The following is a 23,749-nucleotide window of genomic DNA, read 5'->3' as shown; positions in this document are numbered from 1 at the left end:
AAATGCGCACGAAATGGCAAATTCACAACAAAATCTCCCATTTCGATCCATTACGGGCTTAAATGCTTCCTCCAAGTTGGTTGCACAAAGAAAAGCAGTGTCACTCACTTCGTACAGGACGGAAATCTCAACCGAAAATGATTTCCCCTGTCCATCAGCCGCCTCTCGATCAGCCGGTCCCGCTAAGTTTGGTCTTGAACTATTTGAGTTGAGTGAGTTGAGATGTGACAGATCATTCCCCTCTGCCACGATCAAAGTGCAATATGCTGCGAAATTTAATGTAATTGCACACTATGGAATGCATTATTTGATCAAACTAATCCCGAAAAAGGTGAATAAAATCCCGCTCCCGTCCCGAGGTCGCGGCCACTAGAAACTATTTACTGCTTTTCAAATTGGAAAGTTAAAATAGATTACAAATCGCTAGAAACAACTGAAAGCTTTTTTTTTCGTGTCAATTTTACTTTATAAAATACTCAAAACTTTTTTCCCATAACCACCTTTAAATGAGTAAAAACAACGACAGATGAATGCACGTAAATCATTTTTATTTACAGCGACATTTTGAACATTATCAGAAAAACTCGAAATTGTTTTCCATAAAAGTTACGATTCCATGGAAAGTGACGCTTCTGAGTACGAGTAGTGTCTACAAGATGGTGTTGATATCACTGCATTTTCTGAAAGCTCACACTTCCAATGGCGCCTCCGAGGCAGGCATAACTACAACAGCAGCTAACACCGGTTTCGACTGACCTGTTTTGAAGAGTATAACACGCACCATAGAGTTTTCCTCAGTCAAAGTCGGTGGTGGTAGATGCGTTTCAGGATCAAGTACTGCAATTACCTCAAAATCGATCTCCATTTTCATGCCGGCCTCCAAAATTGGTAGCTGATTAAAACAAAGGATTAGGGCGTGATTATGCTCTTAATTAATGATACAACCGAATACTTACTACAGCAGTTGGTTTTGGTAGCTCGTAGTGGTCCGTATCAGCATGCAAAAGAACACGCAAATTAGGGGCTTCATGTTCTGTCGATAGATTTTCCAAAGTGAGGAAAAGACGAAATTCCGGCCCCACCCCACAGACTTCGGCAGATAATTTCAGTTCTGCACTATTTAGACCACCAGCAATTGTACTTTCTGCGCTTCTCAGTGTTTCTACAGCTGCCCGGGCAACGGTTAAACGGAAATTCAAGAGTTCAGCTTGATTACTATTGAAGACAGCTGAGGAGAGAAAATGTGAAATGGATTGGGTTTAAAATCGAGCTGAAAACCCTAAAATGGAGTAACTACATCTCTGTATCGCGAAGAAAACGGAATTTGAATATATTAAACCAGTAAGTGATTACCTGGTACACTGACGGAGTGAACAGACGCAGGTTCCATTGGCCCTTGAACCAACGCCTAAGCATACTAGCATATTCCGCTTCCTTTAATCCCAAAAGGAACAACAGGGAAAGTCCTGGGGGGGTTTAACGTGAGTACCTGTCGTGAAGGCATAATCCCACGGTCCTATTCGCACACGGATTGATTTTGGGACCACAATCAGAGCCCCGCCATGCAAGCACAGCGGTCCTGGTTTATACTGAGTGCAAGCTCAGCATTCATACTAGTGGATGCGAGGTCTATCTAACACCTCTGCCGCAACTAAGGGCACCCGAGTTGTACAGCGCAACTCCACGCTTGAGCTCCGAGGAGTTCTGCCCGCGATGTAGGCATAACCACAACCACCATGCAACTCCCACTAGGGGGTCAACCGCAAATAACCGGGACGAGAACACATCCTCCAAGAATTCTCCTGGAGCATATGCTCTCAGAGGGCCATCCCGGTTCCCATGGTACCAGATAACCTCCGGTGAGCCTTCGTGGCAGAGCCACTTCAGATGAGTCCCTTGCAGACTCGGGTCTGATCGCCCTCCTCGAAGGAACAACAGGGAGCAAAACATTGCTGTTCTAACCGACAGCCTAGTGAAGTAAATTCCAAACTGGTATGGGAATGTCTTAGTAGGTTAAACAAGCTCGGCCCGGATAATAATGTCTGGACACTCTAGGTTCCAAGCCACATTTTGTTAGAAGGCATTGATGCAGCGCTGAACTGGCGAGGAAAGGAGCTGCACAGGCCAGAGCCATTTTGTTGAGTCGAAACTATGCTAAAAATCGGAGAGAAGCGGCTGGGGAGATTTACTGGGCCAACTTACCAAAAATATAACAGTCCAGGGTTCTCGCGTAGGGATATGAACCCAAGCGCTCGAAAGATTGTTTGAACCTTGCTAAGAAGAGCCTCTGGGTCATAGTAGGAATACTCACTGCTCAAGGTAGGCTAAATTATCACCTGGTGAAGCTATGGATATCTATGACGAGGGACTGCGGATTGTTCGTAGCAGTTTTCCACGCGTCTGACAATCAAGTGACAGTGAATACCAGGATGTTTGAAGTTCCTCACTAAGGCAGGCCTAGAACGAATCCTGGTTGTTGCGTTGTTGATGACGATGATGACCAGTAAAGGGGCACAGTAGTTCTTTTAAGAGGCAGTGCGACAAATGAAAGAGGGAAGGGGCTTTCGAGCAGTTTCCATTTTACTATCTGGATATTGGACCACCTACAAAAGTTTTTCTGTGGTTACTTACCTATAGCTTTTTCCTTATTTTTTATTGCCAAGACATTAAATTTTGGTGCTTTTTTTTGTTTCCTTGGCATTCGTTGATTATCCGGAGTTTTCGGTTTAATTTCTTGATTGAATTCAGCTGTCCGCTTCAGTATTTTAACGAGCAAATCGCCTTTCACTGTCACCAGAGATAAAACATGGTCTTCTTGTCCTAAGCGTCCGAAGATCATAGCCGATACATTATCTGTAAAAATAGAGAATTTAGGAAATTTGGAAGAGATTTTACCATGCGACCTTGATTCGTTTCAAACTAGAATGCAGCCCTGAAAACACCTCAGATCGCTTTGATACCTTTCACTTTCATCTCATCCACAAGCATGGTCTGTGAATAAAACTGGACCTTTTGGTTACCCAAAGCTACCGCAACCAGAGTTATACCCAAGTGCGGTAAGTAAATCGGCACTGTACACTTAGCATTGGTTTCCAGTTCGATCGTCCAAAGTTTTTTCCCTTTTTTAGAGTAGCAACTCAGTTCTTGCTCTTCCGTTGCAACAATGATAGTCTGATCCACTGGTAATAGCGTCAAACTGATAATTGGATACTCAGTTTGGAGGATTTCATGACCTTCTAACCAAGCCTTCCTTAGCAGGTAAACATATCCTTCAGATGTTGACGCGACGATGTTGAAATCTGTATCAAAGAGTCCGCTGACTGACATTAGGATTGGAGTAACTTCGTGTGAGTAGAGTTTGGCCTAGAGAAAGTTGACATTTCTTCAAATTTCTTGAAAAGTATTACTACTAATGGTCGTTTACGTGGTAGATGACTCTAAATAGTTGGGCATCAACCATAAAAATGTCTCCATTCTCTGTAGCTAAAATGAGACATGATGGAGGCTTTGAATCGGACGAGGTACGGTTAATGATTGTCATTGCGGTAATATTCGCCAAACGCTCAAGTTTCGCCTCTGCATGCTGCTTGATGAAATCCTGCCAATAGTGGGGTGAAATAATAATTTTTTATTTATTTAATTAACGGACAACAAACAGATAGAATTCCAATTAATTATTGTCCTCAGGAGGAGGAGGAGAAAGTAAAAAACTTATCCTACGTTTAAAATTACTTAAAGTAGGGAAGTTAAAAGGACCAAGCTGTTTTGCATTATAATTACGGCAAAGCCTGGGAATCGGGGAATGAAAATAGACTTCGAGCTCCGCGAAGGGCACGTTGAAAATATCTGCGTTACGTGTGTCATAAGACGCAGGACGGCAGGTGATCTCGTCAGCGGCTGAGCAGTCCATCAGGCCCGAGGAAAGTTTAAAGAATGTGCATAGATCCAGATAGGATCTACGCTGTTGTAGGAAGGGAAGGTTTAGAAAGCGGAGGCGGGAGGGATAATCCACACGAGGGAAGCTTTTCTTAAAGAAGAGAGAACGGGTGAATTTACGTTGCACATTTTCAAGGGCAAGACAATCACAGTTACGAGTGGGTGACCAGATCACGGAGCAATACTCGAGGGTATTCCTCACAAGGGAATTGAAGAGAGCTAAGGAGGGTTGGATGGAGTCAAAATCAGAGGAGGAGCGAAGAATAAAGCCTGACAATTTTGCTGCTCGATTGATGACATCGAGGCAATGGGTGTCAAAGCGGAGCTTATTGTCGAAAGTGACTCCGAGGTCTTGAGTGGAATTTAAGCAGGATAAGGAATGCCCGTCAAGCGAGTAGGAGAAAGAAGTGGGTGAGGATTTTAGGGAGTAGCACATAGAGTGACACTTTCTGACGTTTAACGCTAAACTATTAGTCGAGCACCAACGAACCAGAGTGTCCAGGTTATTCTGAAGGGAAACACAGTCCATAGGCGAGGATATAGCGGAAAACAGCTTAAGGTCGTCTGCATAGATCAAACAGGGACAAGTAAGGAGGGGAGGAAGGTCGTTAATAAAAAATAAAAATAGCAAAGGACCCAGAATAGACCCCTGTGGGACGCCAGAAGAGGGGGAGAAGGAGCGGGAAGTACAGCCGTCAAAAGAGACGCGGCAGGATCGGTTGGAAAGGTAAGAGGCAAGCCATAAAACAAGCGGTATGGGAACGTTTAGGGACGAGAGTTTGGATAGAAGTATCTTGTGATTTACAGTGTCGAAGGCTTTCGCGAAGTCAGTGTAAATGGTATGCACTTCTTGCCGTGAATTTAGACATTTGGCGACAAAGTTGGTAAAGTCAAGCAGGTTGGAGGCAGTGGACCTACGTTTAACGAAGCCGTGCTGTTCTTTCACTATGTGATTGCCAAAGTGGGCGGACAACCAGTCGCTGACATATCTTCCCAGGATTTTGGAACAGGAGGAGAGGAGGGAAATGGGACGGTAATTCTCGGCAAGCAAACGATCGCCACTTTTGTGAATGGGGATAATGAGAGCCTCTTTCCACAAGCTGGGAAAATGATTCTCTTCAAGGCTTTTGTTGAAAATAAGAGATAGGGGAAGGGAGATGGACTTACCAGTTTTGATCAAAAAGAGGTTTGGAAGACCATCGTGGCCAGGTCCGACCCTGGCATCAAGTTCGCCAATGAGGTATTCGACAAGGATAGGGGTAAGAAGGGGAATAGTAGGCGATGCGGGGCAGGCTACATCTACTATCGGGAGGGATTCGGAGGAAGGGGGAGGAACATAGACTGACGAAAAGTAGCGGCAGAGTAAATCACAAGATTGTTGGGGGGAGTTAGCTGAGAAGCCAGAGAATTTAATGGACGGAGGGGATAACTGGGCAGGGTAGCGGGAGTTGCGAATGTCGGACCACAAAGGTTTCAGGTTTCCGCGCTTTAGTGAGTCTTCCACGCTGGACAAATATTCGTGTCTGGACTTACGTATTAAGGATTTGACCGAGGAACGAAGGGATTTGAAAAAAGCTAAGTCAGCAACGTTTCTAGAAGACAGGAACTTCTTTCTCGCAGTCTGTTTTTGACGTAGTTTTTTGTGAATTTCAGTGGTGAACCAGACGAGGTAAGAGCGTAAGCACTTAGGAGAGGAAGGAACGTAACAAGGAAGAAGGTCAGATAAAATGGTATAGAAAGTGTTGAGTGCTTGGTCACATGTAAATGGAGAGAGCAGGGGGGCCCAGTTGATTGACGCCAGGGCTGAGTTCAGACCTTCGAAGTTCGCCTTTCGAAAGTTGAACTTGGTAGGCTTGCGAGCGACAGGAGAGTGGAGTCGGGATATCTGAACATCGAACTCGAGAGCAGGATGATGCGCGTCAGGGGCAACATAAGACGGAGCATGAAGGGATTGGGAAAGATAACGTACAGGAAGGTTAGAGAGGACAAGGTTAAGAGTACGATCTAAGTGATTTCAAGAGAGGTTAAATTGGAGGGCCCCACAGGTGTACATGAAAGTGGATAGAGGAAGGGAAGGGTGGGTCGAGTTATTAGGGAGAGAGGGAAGGCCAGGAGTAACGGGCCAGGAGAGTATAGGAAGATTAAAGTCACCAGAGAGGATGAAAGGAAGTGAGGGAAACAAAACGGTTAGGGCCTCTGATAATCTGTCGAAGAAATCCTCGTACAGAGAAGGCGGGCTTAGGCAGGGAAAATATACACACGACATGATAAAGGGACATACGTTTGGCGGAAGGACACGTATGGTAACGGAATCGTAGGAGGAGGAGGAGGAGGAGGAGGAGGAGGAAAAGATGATTTCGGCACGGAGAGGGGACTTAACAGCTATTAGGGCACCTCCGCCAGTTGTCTTGCCAAGCGCAGCGCAGTCTCTGTCACAACGAAAGACAGAGTAACCTTCGAGGAGCTCAGAATCTAAAATCCTGACATCCAGCCAGGTTTCAGAAATGCATATGACATGATGTTGGAATGCTAAGGCAGACAGTTTAAAATCCGACAGCTTGGTCCTTAGACCCCTTACATTTTGATAAAATAGCGTATAGTTATTGGAATCATTCAAGTTCGGCGAGGCAGGCGGGCGGGCCGGAAATTTTCGCGAATCTTAGACCTCTGATAAGGCTTAACGAAGACCCCCTGTGGCCAAAAGCAGGATTGGACGATAACATCGAAGCCATGGGGATATGTCACTTTGAAGGAAGCTATCACTCGGTCAGGAGAGCCATCCTTCGTCAGCTTCACACAGGAAAGAGGTGACAAAGTTGAGTTGCTTTTGCTTCTGATATAGGCCAGAATTTCGTCGGGCGTAGTGGAGTACGCTAGCCTTGACACGAACAGCTGTTTCGGTGGCGAGGCGACGTTCAATTGGGGGCCGCTCGGACGACATGAGGTCGGAAGGGCCTGCGGTTCAGCGGTGGCGGGCGTCGATGATACACAGGAGGAAGCGTGCGGTGGTGCTAATGTAGCGACTGTAGTATAAACGTCAGAACTTCGCAGCGCATCCGATGTTGCGTAGGGAACTTGCCCCTCGGATGGAGGATTTTTCAGTAGGCTAGCGGACGTCATCGGGTTGATACCATCTTTTATGGACACACCGGAATAGAGCGAGGCAGATGGAGGCAGAGAATTAGAATTAGTCGACCGGGGCGACTTAGGTATGGCGTCAGTTTTGTTGTAATTAGTACGAAGAAGAATAAGAACTTTGCATTTGAAATGTGAAGAACCAGTATACCGGTAAAATTTGGATAGAAAGGACGCTGGAAAACTTTGACAATAAATAAAAGCAAGGAACTGTTAAGATTTTAAGAGATTCTAAGCAACTTTCTAGGAGTTTGCCTCTAGTCCTAATTATTGAATGATATATTTATTTTTTATGAAGAAGCCGTCTTCCTGAACCGCCCCACGTCATTATTTTTTAGAAAAGCTATCTTTAGACCTTCCAAAATATCATAGTGACCTCAACACCGCCAATATGTCATGTACTTAGGAAACTCAAGATCAGTGACATTCTCGCACTTCAAATAAAGCCGCCTAGTTCTTCAGTCCTCTTAGTTGAATTTTCTAAATGTTTCGCTTTAACTTGACTTCAACTTATCCTCCCTATGCTTATCATATTTGGTCATTAAGAGAGCAATGCTAGAAAGAACTCCATAGCTTCATACCACAATTTTCAATTTTCGGAAAGTGGTCGTAATTATTCCTATTCACAAGGTCAGAGGAAGCACTTTTACCGATTATTATTATTCTAATTACTTTCGGAAAGTACTACTAAGTACTATTCTAATCGCCTTCGGAAAGTACTAAGAGAGACATTTCATTTGATATCCCACATGACTATATTTGGTAAAAAAAAATACACCCCCTTTTTGCATGTATGGGGACCCCCCCCCCCTCTTTAAATTCGACGTAAAAGGATGTAACTCACTGTATACGCAAGCGTTCATAGTTTCCACATTTGGTGTAAATCGCTATAACCGTCTCCGAGAAAAAAAGCGCGTGGCAGACAGACAGACAGACAGACAGTAAACCAATTTAATAAAGTTTTGTTTTACATAAAAGCTTAAAAACGTACGTTTCTAATTAATGTCACATTGGCCATGTTTTCCAGAGGTAGGTTTTAAGGTTTTGTGTGAGACAAAACCTTATTAGAATCGAGTCGATGTCTGTCTGCCTTTTTTTGCCGGTGGAAGGTGGAAAGCTTCAAAAGCTTCGGCAGGCTTGTGCCACATGGTTATGTTGGGCTCTTATACACTAAAACCACCTCCTTCTCCTTTCACTCGACTTCGGTCCATAACCGCTTTGCTTCCACCATATTTTCCATTATATTTTCGGGTGTAAAGCGCTCGCCGGTTGTAGTTTCCAATGGAGCCCTTTGGGCTCCGAATCCCGGACAATGGAAAAAAACGTGTCTTGCGTCCTCTGGCACCACTTGCTGTATGTAAATGGAACATCAGACCACATGCTCTTACCAAATTTACTGACAATCGGTCCAGCCGTTTCCAAATAAATTGGGTGTCTGTCACACCCCTACAAGATAGACAAAACAAAAACAGAGAAAACCTTAAAAAGAAGTTTTGGAGCACAACTCCAACGAGAAGTGACTATCACTGTTAGCGACAGCTACTCGCCAAGCACTAAGCAATTTAAATTTTTCGGAAAGATGTTCTTAGTCAGAGACGAACTATGCCATGAAATTCCTTAACACATTAACTCAATCTGCATGAAGTGGCGCTGTATACGATCACAACTCCTCCTTCACAACTCCGGGGCCTTGCCCAACGCCGCCCATCATGAGTTAGTTAATCCTTAACGCCTTCTTATCTGGGCCGAAAACCAGAGAGTTCCATCTGATTATGTGGTTTCCACAGGTTGTCCAGGCTTTTGAGACAACCAAGTAACAGCTGGTGGCTGCTACACTTCTGGCATGCCCTCAGCAAGATGCACTCCTAGCCGTATTCGTCGATGCCTCAGATATTGCCGTAGGTGCTACTCTTCACTAAAAAGTGAATCAAATCTGGCAGCCGTTGAGCTTCTTCTCCAAACAGTTCAATCCCCCTCAACGGAACTAAAGCACGTATGAGTTACTCCCCGCGTACCTTTCAATTTAATACTTCCGGTACTCCCTTGAAGGCAGGCCGTTCACATTGTTCACGGACCATAAGTCACTCACTTTTGCTTTAAAACAAAATTTTGGCACTTGGCTTTATCAACCACTTCACTTTTCACATTCAATACGTGTCTGGGAAAGATAACGTGGTTTCTGCCCCTTTGTCACGTGTTGCAGAGGTCAAGATCGGCGCCACTGTCGATTTTCCGGCAATCGTCGGGGCGCAGAAGGACGACGCAGTTCTTCAGAGCCTAAGGACCAACTTTAAATATATATTCAGGGACTTTCCTATCTTCGACTCATCATCAGGGGTCAAAGCCATATATTCCGGCCAATTTTAGAAAAGAAGTATTTCACAGTGTTTACGATCTGGTGCACCCAGGCATTCGGAGAGCGATTCGGTTAGTCACCGCGAAGTATTTTTGGCCCTCCATAAACAAGGACATTAATTCTTGGGCTAGACAGTGCATCGCATGCCAGAAGTGCAAAATTACAAAGCATATGAGGAAACAGTAGGAGTGTTCCTTCGGTCCTCCAAGCGTTTCCACACAATCCACCTCAACATCGTTGGGTCTCTGCGAGACTCGTAGGTTTTAAGATATTGCCTCACAATTATCGATAGGTTCACGCGGTAACCTAAGGTAATACCTCTGAAAGATATTTTTGTACTATCTTGAGCAGAAGCCCTCTGTCGAGAATGAACTTTGGTGGGAGGGCAATTATAATCACCAACCAGGGAATGCAGTTTTAGTCCTCCTTTTTCTCAGAGTTGGGCAAACTTCTTGGCTGTAAACGCCGCTGGACAACCGCAGTTCAATGGGATGCTCGAAAGGTTGCACAGGATGCTCAACGTCACTACAATGGAGCAAGACAACCTTTCTTAGTCGCAGGTCGTGTCACTCGTTTTTCTTGGCCTTCGAACAGCGAATCCCGGAGAGTTTGCTGGGTCCCGTGGAGCTGGTATGCAGGGAGAATCTGAGACTCCCCAGCGACCCTGTTCTCGACATCAGTTCGGGACTCAACGCTACCGGTTTGTTGCGTCTACTCAAGGACGCAATGCCGAAGCTGAAGGCACCACCATCCGTCAACCACGGAAAGACCATGACTGACATGCCCAACGATCCCGAATCCTGTGTAATTAGGATAGACACTCCTCGGAGCCGCTGCAGCTGTCAGTCCTCGCTTAGATTTTACATTTTAAAAGTTTTGAAACATTTCATTAAATAAAAAAATAAATGAATTAAATGAGTAAAATTAAAAATAATTTAAATTACTTATATTAAAGTGTCTAATTTACATGGGTCTCTGAAAGTCAAAGTGGTTGATGAAGTTTAGTTTCCTATAAAGCAGTTTTACTCTGCAAACCCTTTTACAGAGAGTTACACTTCTTTTTCAGTGATTGCGTTTTTTCTTAGGCTACCTCGTGTACCTGCTTATAACCTTCATACTGTTCACTTACGACTGGCGCGACTGACGAGAGCATTGCGCACACTGCGGAATCGGGGCGGTGTCCAGTTTTCAGAGCAGAACTGGAAAGAGCTAGGATACGGTCAACATGATTCGCATCCTACAAATCAATATGAACCGGAGTGCAACCGCTCACGAGTTGCTAGCGCAGTTCGCTGCGGAGACCAAAGCTGATTTAGTACTCATCAGTGAGCAGTACCGAAACAAGGGCCCAGTTTCATGGCACCCAGACATATCAGGTACAGCTGCCATCTGGGTTCGGGACGGCACCCTCCTGGGGGTTCTTGCCCAAGGCCGAGGAGACGGCTTTGTCTGGATTCGGTGTTCAGGGATAACGTTTTTTAGTGTCTAACTTACGCCGAATGAGACGATGCCGGACTTTCGTCGGAGGCTTGAAGCTTTGGAGGACGCTATCTTAAGCTCGGATGGGCGGATCCTGGTCGGGGGTGACTTCAATGCTAGGGCACTTGAATGGGGCATGCCTCACACAGATTCCAGACGGAAACGAATTCTGGAAATGGCGGCGAGAAGGCGAGAACAGGACTGGTTGTTCTAAACACCGGATCTACCCCAACGTTCCGGCGCCCGGGCTGCGAAGGAAGCATTCCAGACGTAACCTTCGCGCCGGAATCACTGGTGTCGCTGGTGGACGGGTGGCGAGTTCTGGAAGACTTCTCCGCAAGTGATCACCAATACATTGCTTTCGAAGTGGTGGACACAAAATCTCGGTGTGCGCCACCCCAGCGACCTACATGTACATGGAACGTCGCGAAGGTGAACACCGGGAAGTTTGTCGAAACTCTGGGAACGGGTGGGGCCACGCTGGAGGGTACTCCTGGGGGCGGCGGCGCCGCAGCTGACACTGTCGTAAATTCAGTTATGAACCTGATAACGACGGTCTGCGGGGCCTCCATGCCCAGGAAGGCATCGAGGCGCGGCAAACCTTCCATGTATTGGTGGACAGTGGAAATCGCAGAGCTCCGGAAGGAGTGTCACAGGCTCCGCCGCTTAACACAACGTCTAGGCGGCCGGGAGGAGGCATGTACCATAATGACGGAGTACAAATCAGCCAAAAGGAGACTCCGCAGCGCAATAAACAAGAGCAAAGCTCACTGCTGGCAAGATCTGGTCGACGAGGTGAATGGGGATCCGTGGGGACTCGGTTACAAACTGGTAACCCGAAAAATCGGAACTCTGCGGAAACCCTGTTCACTTAAGGCCGAGTAGATGGACCTCATTGTAAGGGCACTCTTCCCTGCCCACTCCGTATGGGATAGTGACGTCCGCGCGGAGAGTGCAGAGGACTGTCCACTTTTCTCTATAAAAGAGTTGGAACAGGTAGTCCTCTCTATGAAAAACAAGAAGGCGCCAGGACCCGATGGTATTCCAGCAGAGGTATACAAACTGATATTCCAACACCGGCCAGACCTACTGCTCGGCGCATTCAACGCTTGCCTGAAAGAGGGCATTTTCCCTGCTCGTTGGAAAGTTGCCAGGCTTGCGTTGATCCCTAAAGGGAAAGACGACCGCGAATTGCCGTCTTCATACCGCCTGCTATGTATGCTTGACACTGCTGGAAAGTGCTCGAAAAGCTCATCAGAAGTAGACTCGCTGAAGCGATACGCGCTGCCAGAGATTTATCTCCCCAGCAGTTTGGTTTTAGGGCAGGGAGATCGACAATTGATGCTGTCATGCAGGTCGTGGACGCCGTTCGACGAGCAGAGGCACATAGCCGCCGAACTCGACGGGTGGTGCTCCTCGTAACGCTTGACGTCAGAAACGCCTTCAATTCCGTAAGATGGAAAGACATTCTAGGCACACTAGACAATACCTTCAACGTGCCGAACTATCTCTTATGGATTTTGAGGGATTATCTGAGGAACCGCTGCCTGCTCTATGAAACACTAGAGGGTCAAAGGTGGATGGAGGTCACGTCGGGGGTAGCACAGGGATCCATCCTAAGGCCGGGCCTCTGGAACGCCACCTATGACAGTCTGCTTAAACTCGACATGCCAGAGGAGTCGCGCCTGGTCGGCTACGCAGATGATGTCGCAGCGCTTGTTGCTGGACACACTGTCGAACAGGCGCAAAGCAGACTCGGCATATTGATTCGACGGGTAAGCGGATGGATGACTACTCATGGTTTCAATCTTGCACTGGAAAAAATCGAAGTAGTCATCCTGACTAAAAAGAGAATTCCGACCCTGCGTCCCATATCGTTCGGCGAGTCGATAATCGAGTCGAAATCAGCGGTAAAGTACCTCGGGTTGGACTCTTGACTCAAAGATGAGCTTTTCTGAGCAAATCCAAGCAGCAGCGAACAAGGTTGCGGCTGGAGTTTCAGCGTTAAGTAGGCTAATGGCAAACATTGGGGGTCCTACGTCTAGTAGGCGACGTCTCCTGATGAGCTCAACGCAGTCTGTCCTGCTCTACGGCGCAGAGGTATGGGCTGGCGCTCTTAAAAAGGAGGTATATCGTAAACGCCTCGCGCAAGTACAGAGACGGGGAGCTTTACGGGTGGCGTCTGCGTACCGCACAGTCTCTGAACCGGCCGTGATGGTGATCGCGGGAGTTATCCCCGTTGCCCTTCTTGCTAGGGAGCGTCAGGCCATATACAAGCGCAAGGGAGGTGGTTGCTCGCGAAGAACGGCAACACACTCTAGACGAGTGGCAGCTCTCTTGGCAAAATGAAACTAGAGGCAGATGGACTACGCGGCTCATCGGCAACTTAGGTGCGTGGCTGAATCAGAAGCATGGTGAGACTGACTATTTCCTTACCCAATTTTTAAGTGGGCATGTAGGTTTTCAGTCTTACCTGCACAAGATTGGAAAGGCGCGTTCTCCGGATTGTGTGTTTTGCAATGGAGTTGTGGACGATGTCCACCACACTTTTTTTTCTTGTGGAAGGTGGGACGGGGTTCGTCAGCAGCTCTATTTAAACACAGGGGATTTCTCTCCAGACAACATTGTCGAAGAGATGCTGAAGACTGCTGACAGATGGAACCGTGTTGCCCATTACGTTCGGGGAATTCTCGTTGCTAAGAAGATAGAACTCGACCGGTGGAGGAGCCGGATGGCAGGGGGTTCCTTGAACTGACAGTTCCTTTCTTCCTCTCCCCTCCCGTTGGTGAAAGGAATTCCCTGATTTGAAGGCTCCGCAAAGCGGGAGCGCTCGGGGACTAGCCCGAAGTAATGTGACAAACGGTTCCAGGCTAGCTCTCTGACGATGGGGAGGTGTTTAGTTGGTAGTCCGACGACGTACCGAATCGGGAGTCCAACACTGTGTGCGTAAATGCATTCACCTACCCTACCCCAAAAAAAAAAAAATACTGTTCACTAAGTCCAATCAATGAATAACTTGAAATATCCTTTCGTATTATTAGAGGTTTTAGGAGCTTTTTACTTTATTATCTCTAAGGACAACAGCAGCCACGGCAGGTTATTCTCGCTGGAATTCAAAATATAAATAATACTTACATCCCGTTCTGATTCCGATATACCAAGGAGTTTCTGCGACTGTGGAGTAAGCTCTTCAAAGGGGATCGTTCCCAACTCTGTAATTAAGGCCCCTTGATTTTCCGGTACTTGAATAGGAAGCTAAAATATAATTTGAATACAAAAAGAGACCCCATTTTGGGTGAAAGCAAAATAAGTTACTTTTCTCCAAATATCTATTTCCAGTGGATTGATTGGTAAACTGGGTAGAGTGTATTTGAAGTAAGGTTTCATATTTCGATAAAAAAGTACGTCAGGTCCTATTGATGCTGCTATAACTAAGGGGGAAAGGAAGGAAATTTAGACCTCAATTGAGCCCAAGAAAATTAGCACTTTCTTACTCGGGGTTTTCGGAGTGGCTTCTTCAGTGTAGAAACTGACTAATGAGGTTGGTATTCCCGGCAAACTGTGTTCACTGACCATTCCAATTCCTTTAAAAACTTTCAATTTAGATTTGGTTTTCGTTTTATCCTCTGGAATTTCGGCCAATACGAGCTTATGGTAGTCATCATTTTTCAAATCGCAAAGGGTCATCAATTGGGAATGCGTTTTTTGTGCCAGTTTCTGGTTCGTTTGTACGTCCAGCCATTTTGATGGTTGCCCCAACCTAGATGCTGTGGAGTAAGGATGTTACGTTATCATCTGTTGACCTGCATTTCAAAGTGTTGAAGTTGTGATAAAGTTTTTGGTCCCCATAATGAGTACTAATTTGACCCAAATAAGAATATATTGAATAAACGAAATAACAAAATTCAACCGATATAACTACTCTCTCCATAAGATGTGGTTAACACTGATAAAAATCGATTATTTGTTATCTGTTTAACCCTCCACATTTATGGCACTAAACATGTTATTAATCCAGATATTTATAAAAATGTATAGTAAACTCACCAACTCTATTAGAATGATTTAACATCAGTGCAAATTCAAAGCAAATAATTATCTATTGTGATATATTCAACTATCAGCAAACTAAGAACTATCTTCGCGGAAGAATGGTATCTATGTTTGCATCTTTTTCAACGATGCATAGAGCGCATGGTTGGTTGCTATGCTAACTTCCACAACACAATGAATTCCTTTGATCCTGGGTCAACATATATTCGATTCTATTAAGTGAAGTGATAATTCCGGATAACTTATATCTTAAATTGAAATATTTGAGCGTACAAATAAAATTGTGGTTTGAAAATGTCCTTTTATTAGTTCTCTTTGATTCTTAGTGGCTAGAATTCGGAGGAATCGGGTGAGTGAGTCCAATTTCAATATATTTTATACATCATAATCATAATCAGGTTCGCAGGTTCGCACGTCAGTGCTCATTTTGTTCACCAGAATCATACTATTTGACAGGCAGAGTAGAGTGCATTTTCTAACAGCGGAAAATGCGATACTTTACTAAATTCAAAAAAATTTCCAAAATTGTGGAATGGAGTGAATGGAACCGTATCTAGAATCCTTTGTTAATTTGGTTTTGATAGCCCCCAAGTGGCCTTCTTACTCTATAATGACATTTTCCATGCCTCTGGTTCTCCTACAACCACCACCTATCCCCACCAAGCGAGGAGTTTCAAAGAGGCTGAGGATTTTGGGTTTTAAGATTGAACTCACGATTTGGCAGGGCCTTAAGTATGTGGTCAATGGGATGATTTTACCATGTTGGCAGTGATGCCGAATTAATAGGTTAGGTGGTCCTCCGTTCTTTCGAAGGACTTTTCCAGTAGCCTAAAATCATATTCTCGAAGTGGTTTCACTTTGGCTCGCCTATATACTTCAGCGTTTTTACCGACCTTTTTTCTTCCAGTTGTGAGACAAGCAGGTGCAGTGTCTAAGAATTCGACATTCGAATACCTCGCATTTTGCCATGGCATTGTTGGAGCATGTAATTCAAGTTGGTGGTCAGTTTGGTTTTGGTGTTGAGACCTACTGTCTTGCGAAGAAACTAGTAGATGCCACTCACTGTACTGCATGCCTTTATAGAGTATTGCGGGGAATAATAAGAAAAAACGATATCTTGATATTACGGACTATCTTCATTGAGATAATCAAAAATATATATAAAAACTGACTGCATCGGATGATGACAACTAACCCTGCCTGGCGGGTACGTCTTTCGAATGTCTGCAGGAGGGATGATTAATGAGCTTCCATGAAACTCGCCGCACTGATGTAGGTGAGTCCCTACAACTGCTCCCTTTCGGAAATTTGCTAAAACTCGCTTTTGAAGACGGGATCGGTATTTGCTTTTCCGCCACTATCGGCGATCGCGCTGATGTCCCGGATATCGAAGTATCGTGACCTCTATATTTTCTCATTCACTTTACTTGCACTTTACCGACCTCGCGGGTTCACTTTTTAATATCGACTTACTCTAACATTTCTTTATGCTTATTCTAGACCTACCATAACCTACTTTCCTATTCTTATTAGCCGACCCACGATTACTTTGAAACATGTTTAAAAGGTCAGTGCTGTTATGCAAACACTCAGCATTCCATAACACAATACTGACCGACAAGTATGTTCCGCATATTGTAATACAAAGCTTGCACTTTCCATCACAATTTCGGTTGCACACTTCCCGGTCGCGGCCAATGAGTCACCTCATCCCTACCACCTTAGATGAAGCTGACCCTGAGAGTGACCTCACAATTGCCCAGAGTCAATCTTGGCCTGCTAAATGATACTACTAACTTAATTTTACTGCAATTACTATATACTATCATTAATTACTCGTTACAATGCGTTTTCTTCTTCTTCTTCAGCCTTTGTCCCGTTCACAAGCGGGGTCGGCTCGTCGTGATTGGCTTCGCCATTTGGCTCTATCGAATGTCTGATCTGGGTGGAATCTCGAGGCTTTCAAATCGCCATCCAGCGTATCAAGCCACCGTTGTTTAGGTCTGCCCTTTCGTCGTTTACCATCGACGACAATGTTCAGACCAATCTTAGCAAGTGAATTCTCGTTTGCACGAATTGTGTGCCCATACCATCGAAGACGCCTCTCTCGCAACTTTTCCACGATCGGTGCAACCCCATAACGATCGCGGATATCCTCATTTCGGATGTGATCCAAACGTGGGACGCCACTAGTCCAACGTAGCATCTTCGTCTCCATTACCGCAAGACGCCGTTCATTGTCTTTTATGGTCGGCCAACACTCAGAACCATAGAGAGCGACTGGACGGACGACATTGCGGTAAATTTTAGATTTGAGACGTTCGTTGATACGTCGATCACAAAGGACACCAGTTGTGGAACGCCACTTCATCCAGGTTGCGTTAATGCGTGAAGCAATTTCATAACGCAGCTCTCCGTTGGCTGATAGCGTTGACCCGAGGTATTTAAATCGCTCAGTTCTGGGCAGATTACCGCCGCTGACAGTGATTGTGCCTGTTTCATGGGGATCGGTTGTCAAGAATGCGTTCAAAAATCTTCATGGTATAGGAAAGCAACCGGATCGGACGGTAATTTGAACATTCTGCTGGACTACCTTTCTTTTTCCATATAGGGACCGTGGTACTTTCTTGCCAGTCAGATGGTGTTCTTCCTTCCTGAATAACCCGGTTAAAGAATTCACTGAGCCACAGTGTTGGGTCCCAGCTCTTCGCTTTCCAGAGCTCAGATGCGATGTCGTCAGGTCCTGTTGCTTTCCCCGATTTCATTTGTTTTATTGCCTCCTCGACTTCAGTTGCGCTGACTGGTGGAACTGCTCCAAATGTCGGCAATGACTGTGGAAGTGGAGGATGAGCAAATTCTTCAGTTGAAATCTGCTTGAAGTATTCTCGCCCTATATCCGTTGCGGTTCGACGGTTGGTAAGCAAAGTACCGTTCTTGTCATTAATACAACAGAAGTGTTCGATATCCTGAATGCGTTCATCACGGCTTTTAGCAAGTCGATACAGATCTCTCTCGCCATCCCGAGTGACCAGTTTATCGTAAAGATTTTTGAAATGGTTCGCTCGGGTGACAGCGACCGCTTTCTTTGCTTCCCGGTTGGCATTCTTATAAATTTGCTAATTAGCAGGCGTTTTATCGTCGAGAAATTTGTTGTAGAGGCGTTTCTTTTCACGGACCTTCATTTCAACATCATCATTCCAAAGCCAAGTATCTCGGTTGATGTACCGCTTACCCGGCTTGGTGACCCCGACGGTTGCAGAGGCCGCTTTGTGGATTGTGTCTTTCATTTGGTTCCATGATTCTTCCACATCCGTAATGGTTGGCAATCGTATGAGTGAGACCGTTTCTTCTTTCTTCTCACCAAATCGCCACCATTTAATGCGCGGCGGGCCAGTGCGTTCCTCACGCTGTTTTATCGGTGGCTTAATTCGCAGGACGGCAATCAACGGCCGATGTTGAGGTGCGATGGTCTCATAGGGAACGACTTTGCAATCAGTGACAGTGGTAAAATGTTGGCGTTTTATCAGAATGTAGTCGATTTGCGTTTTATTGTTCCCACTATAAAATGTGGGAAGATGAGAAAATCGTTTGATGAACCATGTATTCATAAGTACAAGGTCATGGGTGTCCGCAAAATCGATTATACGCTCGCCACCTTCATTGCGTGCTCCAAACCCCTTTCCCCCATGGCACCTGTTGCCGTCTGCCTTTTCACCCACATGACCATTAAGGTCGCCGGCAATGATTATGTAATCGTCAGCAGGCACATGACAAGTCTTTTCATCGAGAAGTTGCCAGAAGACATCTTTCTCGGCATCAGGTCGACCTGTCTGTGGTGCATACGCGGTGAGGAAGTGAATAGTGCGATCAGCTGATATAATGGTGAGCTTCATCAGCCGATCATCAAATCGTTCGACTTCTTTAATGGCATCACGGAAACCCTCTGAGATGGCAATGCCAACACCATATTGAGTGTGTGGGTTACCAAAATAGAGAAGTTTGTAGCCATTTTTACCGCGTTCGCGTTCAATGTGGCAGCTTTTGGCACCAGACCATCGGGTTTCTTGCAGAGCGCAGATATCAATGCACCTTTTCCGAAGGGCTCTTGCGAGTTCCTCGGTCTTTCCAGTTAGGGTACCAACATTTAGCGTGCAGACACGTATTTGTTTTGTTCGTTGTGTGCGGACTAACGTGCTTACGTCTTGACGCTGTCCATGCGTCAAGAACCCTTGTCCATTTCTCGACAGGACCGGGGCCCGTCCTGCCGCGTTGACTGAGGTGGACGCCCTAGCATTTCTCCGAGGCTTGTGACTCAATCCGATCATCATGTTTGTAACGACATTGTATGCATTTTCTTGGTCGACCTGTCGCGGGGCCTGTTACCAAGAGAGATCAGGTAGGATTTAGCATAGTAGAATAACTCCAACTTTACTCTATTTATCTCTTTCCCTGATCTCGGCATTTTATTTTTGTTTTACTGAGGATAGTACAGAGTACGTTGTCTCAAACCCTCCTCCTTTACCTGGGCTTTGGACCAGCATACTATGTTAATAGCATGGCGGAGTTTCGTTACAATGCGTTTTACCCCAAACAATATATATAAAACAGATAGTTTTCCTATTAATATAATTACAATTCACTTAACTTAAACAATGATCGACATGCCGATGATTTCTGTGGATAGCGTCCATTATCGCTGGGTGAAGCTATTTCTCGTCGAGATGGATGTTACTGATATTCGGCACTATTCTTCCCTGATAAAGCCTGGCTCGAAAATGATGCTAACCCCTCTTGTTGTATGGTCCCCTTTACGTGTGTCCAATGGCAAAGGTAGTGGAATCGGAATTTTTACTGGACGGCTCCTCGGCAGGTTGCTGCTTGATAAGGGTGTTCCTTTTCTTAGTATACCCGTATTTTCTGTTTGTTGGCTGTCGACCGAATATGTCTCTTCTTCTGCATTTGACTGATGTCGTCCGACTTAATCGATTGATCTCGTCCTAATAACATAAGAACATATTGCCTAGTCTATTTACTGATGTGTACATATGCAGTCTCCCCGCTGTCTGATGTTGTCGATCGAATCCCTCCTCCTTAACTCGTCGTGCTAGCTCCTCTACTGCCCGACCTTCGCTGCGCCACCAGTCACCTAATCCTTCGGCGTTCAGTACGTCAGTACATCTTGTGATGTCAAGTGAAACCCATCCGCCCGCAAAACGCACCGCCCTCCAAGTACCAACATTTCCATTCAGCTGAGGGTGCTATCCTCTCCTTGCCCATCTGAGCAAAGGAGCGTAACTGCTACTACCTTCCTCAGGATAAAGAGCCAGTGGTTACGTGTGCTCATTTTAATTATCCCAAGGGCTAGCCCAACTGCCACGGCAGCCCTTATTACCAATTTTGGCAAAAATGCTGGTCATACACATCCTTTCAGCCGACATAATGATAGGGACTTTTTGTTCACATGCGAAGCGTGTCTCATCAGCTGCCAAGAACATCGGGGTACATTCGCTAATTCCCTTTTCACTCATCAGGGCGAAAAGTTGTTCGGCACTACTAACCGCCAAATAGTCGGCTTCCAAATGGTAGTAATGAATCCCTCCATCCAGGGCCGCCGGAATAGCATACGCTCGGACGAGTTGAAACAATCGCTTCTCTAGCAATGGCACATCAAGTCGAAGCAGCAGCTCGCGACCACTTTGCACCATTCGAACCTTCATCAGTTGTTCCAGCAATTGATGATCCAGACTCAAAGTCTCCACATTCAGAGGATCCCGAGTTGGTAGCTGTTTCAACAGTGCTAGGAGGTCTTGATTATGAAGTAGATCTGGGTGTAGCCTTTCATATTTCGCGCTCTCAATGATCCCTCTTAGAGTTCGTTGATGGTCCAGCAAAAACTGAATTTCCAACTGCGCTAATAAAAAGAGCTCGATTACATGACTGCGTCGCTCCTCGAAGTTCACCGTTGTATAATTCGTAATTGGACTTCATCACGCTCACCTGTTCCTACAGTAAATGGAAAGTCCGATTCTCCTTGGCATCCAACTCCCCCAGCCCGTCATTAATTCGCTTCTCATCTGTGGAATTCATAGTACCATCAAAGAAAGATCGCCTCCCACGCCAAGGGGTTTTTGTTACCACGTGGTTGTTGCCAGAACTCCACATCTTGCGTCAATTCCATTCGGCTGTGCACATAACCTGTCTGCATTCTTAGAGATGTTCGCCACTATTTCCCCACGATTCGCTTGTATCTTCTAGCTAGATTTGCCTAGTTGAGAAAACTGTTCGTTCACCTAGTTACGAAAATTACCTTATTCATTTGGCTTTCTAGGCATTAATAATTTTCACTCTGTTCACGTGAACTATTCGCAACTTCCCATTCACTAGAATGGATATATTTTCAGGAGAATGGACATTGACAACCTTGTATGGGCCTCAGAAGCTAGAATCCAGTTTGCTAAATCTTCGCGTATCTATCAATAGGACACCATCACCAATGTGTACCTGAATAGAATTCATCTTCCTATCGTACCTCCTCTTAGATACCCCCTTAGCGTTCTCAAATTTTCTTTCGCAGGCGGGAAAACAATTTGTTGATGATGGAAACAATGACTCGCTTTTCGAAAGGACATGCTTGCTTGATGACAATGGTCGGCTTCGTTTAAGGAGGTAGTTGCTTCGTTGGTTTGTTCTCGAAATAATCGGTTGGTATAAACGCCGAATGTTGATGTTGAAAAGGACCTGAATATGGTTGACAAAGTGTTTTTTTCACACCGTCTACACACAGAAATATAAGCGAGCACGATTTGAGTTCTTTAACAAGTCGGGAAACCGGAAGCTGGACGCTTCAGGTACGAAAGGTTTTGTGTATTTCTTAGTACGTAGCACGTAATATATCCATATATTATGTGAGAGTATCCACTTTCGGGTTATATTGACATTCATAGTCTTAAATTTTCAAAGAAGCAACAAATTTGAGGTATTATAACTTTGTTAGTAATAGTGCGATTTCCACCAAACATGGTAAGATCATGCTCTATATTATAGCCTATATCACTGCAAAATTTCATGGTACTAGGATGAACTTAAGGGGGGTTTCTAACCAATTACAAAAAATTATAGTAATATACTATCATTAACTTTATTTAAACAGATATCGGCATGGAAGGTATTTCAGAGCCCAAGCACCATATAGTGGCAGCCTCCTGATTTTTTTCAGATTTTTCGGTTTGGTAGTTTCTGAGAATGGCCCCCTTAAAGAAGTGATCACTTTCAACCCCCCGCGCTCCCCACGCTTCCAACGAATGTCAAAACTAAGATCGGCTTTGAAAAGTACTAATCGAGACCTTTAATTTGATACCCCAGATGACTATATTTGATGAAAAAAAATTTGACACCCCCCTTTTGCATGTATGGGGACCCCCCTTAAATCCGACGTAAAAGAATGTAATTCACTGTATGCGTGAGCGTTCACAGTTCCCATCTTTCTAAATTTGGTGTCAATCGCTATAACCGTCTCCGAGAAAAATGCGTGTGACGGGCAGACAGACTGACAGACAGACAGACAGACAGACGGACAGACAGACTCGTTTGCTGCCAGATAATAGGGAGTAGTCCTTGAACAGTTTCAGTCGAAGAGTTTTGTAAGCTCGGCGAAAAGTACCGATTCAAATTGAGTACCTTGATCAGTCGTTATTACCTTCGGAGTACCGAAACGCGAGACGCAGGTCCTGTAAAAGACTTGAGCTACAGTAGCCGCTGTCTGATCAGGAATAGGGACGGTCTCTGGCCATCACGAGAAACAGTCGATCATGGTTAAAATGTAACGGCAGCCATGGGATGGCATCAGGGGATCGACCAAATCTAGATAGACTTGTTGAGATCCCTGGTCAGGCACCGCAAATTGCTGGAACAAGTTACTAGTATGTTTGATAATCTTGGATCTCTGACATTGTAAACATGACCGAGTCCACTGTGCGACGTCGTTTGCCATTCCTGGTCAAACGAATTTGCGTGATATGACTCGTCTGCCGTATTCCTGGGTGTGAGCAACGATGTTGAAGTGACAACGTGCTGTCTTGTAACAACTTCCCCAGTTTGCTGTTGCTTCTCTATTCCTCGATGAACTTCTGAAGATCGGTATCGCTGGGTATTGTTAAAGAGGTAATTCTCGACAGTGCTGTTTGCCACTCTGTTCGAATCACAGCTGACGTGGACAATATCCGCAGAGAACTCGGAAATGAACGACAATTGTCTAATTCGACGCGCGGTAGTCTTGTTATCCTTTTTTAGGAGAGGCTACGCGAGTGGTTCTAACAAGTATCGTAAATGTTTCAAGCCGCAATAAATCGCCAACAACTCGCGTTCATATACACTATAGCCCTTTTCCGCAGATGACAGTTTTCTTGAAAAGAAAGTGAGGGGCACCACTGTCCATCGTGCAACTGCTCAAGGATAGTACCGATTGCCACATCGTATGCGTGGGTGGTTAATGCTACAGGTGTATTGCACTCGTAATGTCTAAGCAGCTTTGCGTTTTCAAGATTCCCCTTACACTCAGCAAAAGCTTTGAGGACCTCATCTGTCCATATAATTTTCGACTTGTCATTTTTAATGGCCCCACGTAATTATCCCGTCAACGGAACCTGAATAGATCCGGCATTTGGCAAGTGGCGTCTGTAGAAATTTAAAATTCCTAAGAATCGTCTTAAGTTTTTGATAGAGGTAAGTTGTCTGTACCCTCAAATTGCCTGGACACGAGCGAGCGAACTCCTTTTTCGCTGATCCTGTGCC

At 45.3% G+C, this 23,749-nt stretch overlaps 2 protein-coding genes across 2 annotated transcripts in view; one reads left to right on the top strand and one right to left on the bottom strand.

Annotated features, from left to right (window-relative positions):
* Positions 1-529: 529 nt before the first annotated feature.
* LOC119648923 (Bardet-Biedl syndrome 1 protein homolog) lies at positions 530-15,091 on the bottom strand. Its single transcript, XM_038050828.1, has 9 exons — positions 14,954-15,091; positions 14,401-14,673; positions 14,222-14,337; positions 14,042-14,161; positions 3,425-3,598; positions 2,961-3,363; positions 2,632-2,853; positions 957-1,228; positions 530-892 (listed from the first exon to the last, which is right to left on the bottom strand). The coding sequence occupies exons 1-9, from the start codon at positions 14,976-14,978 to the stop codon at positions 689-691; spliced, it is 1,809 nt and encodes a 602-aa protein (XP_037906756.1). The 5' UTR covers positions 14,979-15,091; the 3' UTR covers positions 530-688.
* Positions 15,092-15,187: 96 nt separating this feature from the next.
* LOC119648164 overlaps positions 15,188-23,749 on the top strand; it is a 362,867-nt gene continuing 354,305 nt past the window's right edge. The window contains exon 1 of the mRNA XM_038049743.1: positions 15,188-15,308. The gene's annotated coding sequence lies outside the window, so the exon portion shown is untranslated. The remainder of the gene's footprint in view (positions 15,309-23,749) is intronic.

The sequence above is a fragment of the Hermetia illucens genome, chromosome 2 (genome assembly GCF_905115235.1).
Source record: "Hermetia illucens chromosome 2, iHerIll2.2.curated.20191125, whole genome shotgun sequence".
NCBI lineage: Eukaryota > Metazoa > Arthropoda > Insecta > Diptera > Stratiomyidae > Hermetia > Hermetia illucens.
This window is presented reverse-complemented; position numbering and strand designations above follow the sequence as displayed.

Bases quoted from the DNA above. Each gene is read 5' to 3' on its own strand.
- LOC119648923 (XM_038050828.1), bottom strand. From the start codon at position 14,978: ATGTTAAATCATTCTAATAGAGTTG. The intron at 14,338-14,400 runs GTAAGAAAGTGC...TTTCCCCCTTAG, and splicing joins AGCCACTCCGAAAACCCCGA to TTATAGCAGCATCAATAGGA. The intron at 893-956 runs GTAAGTATTCGG...TGTTTTAATCAG, and splicing joins TACCAAAACCAACTGCTGTA to CTACCAATTTTGGAGGCCGG.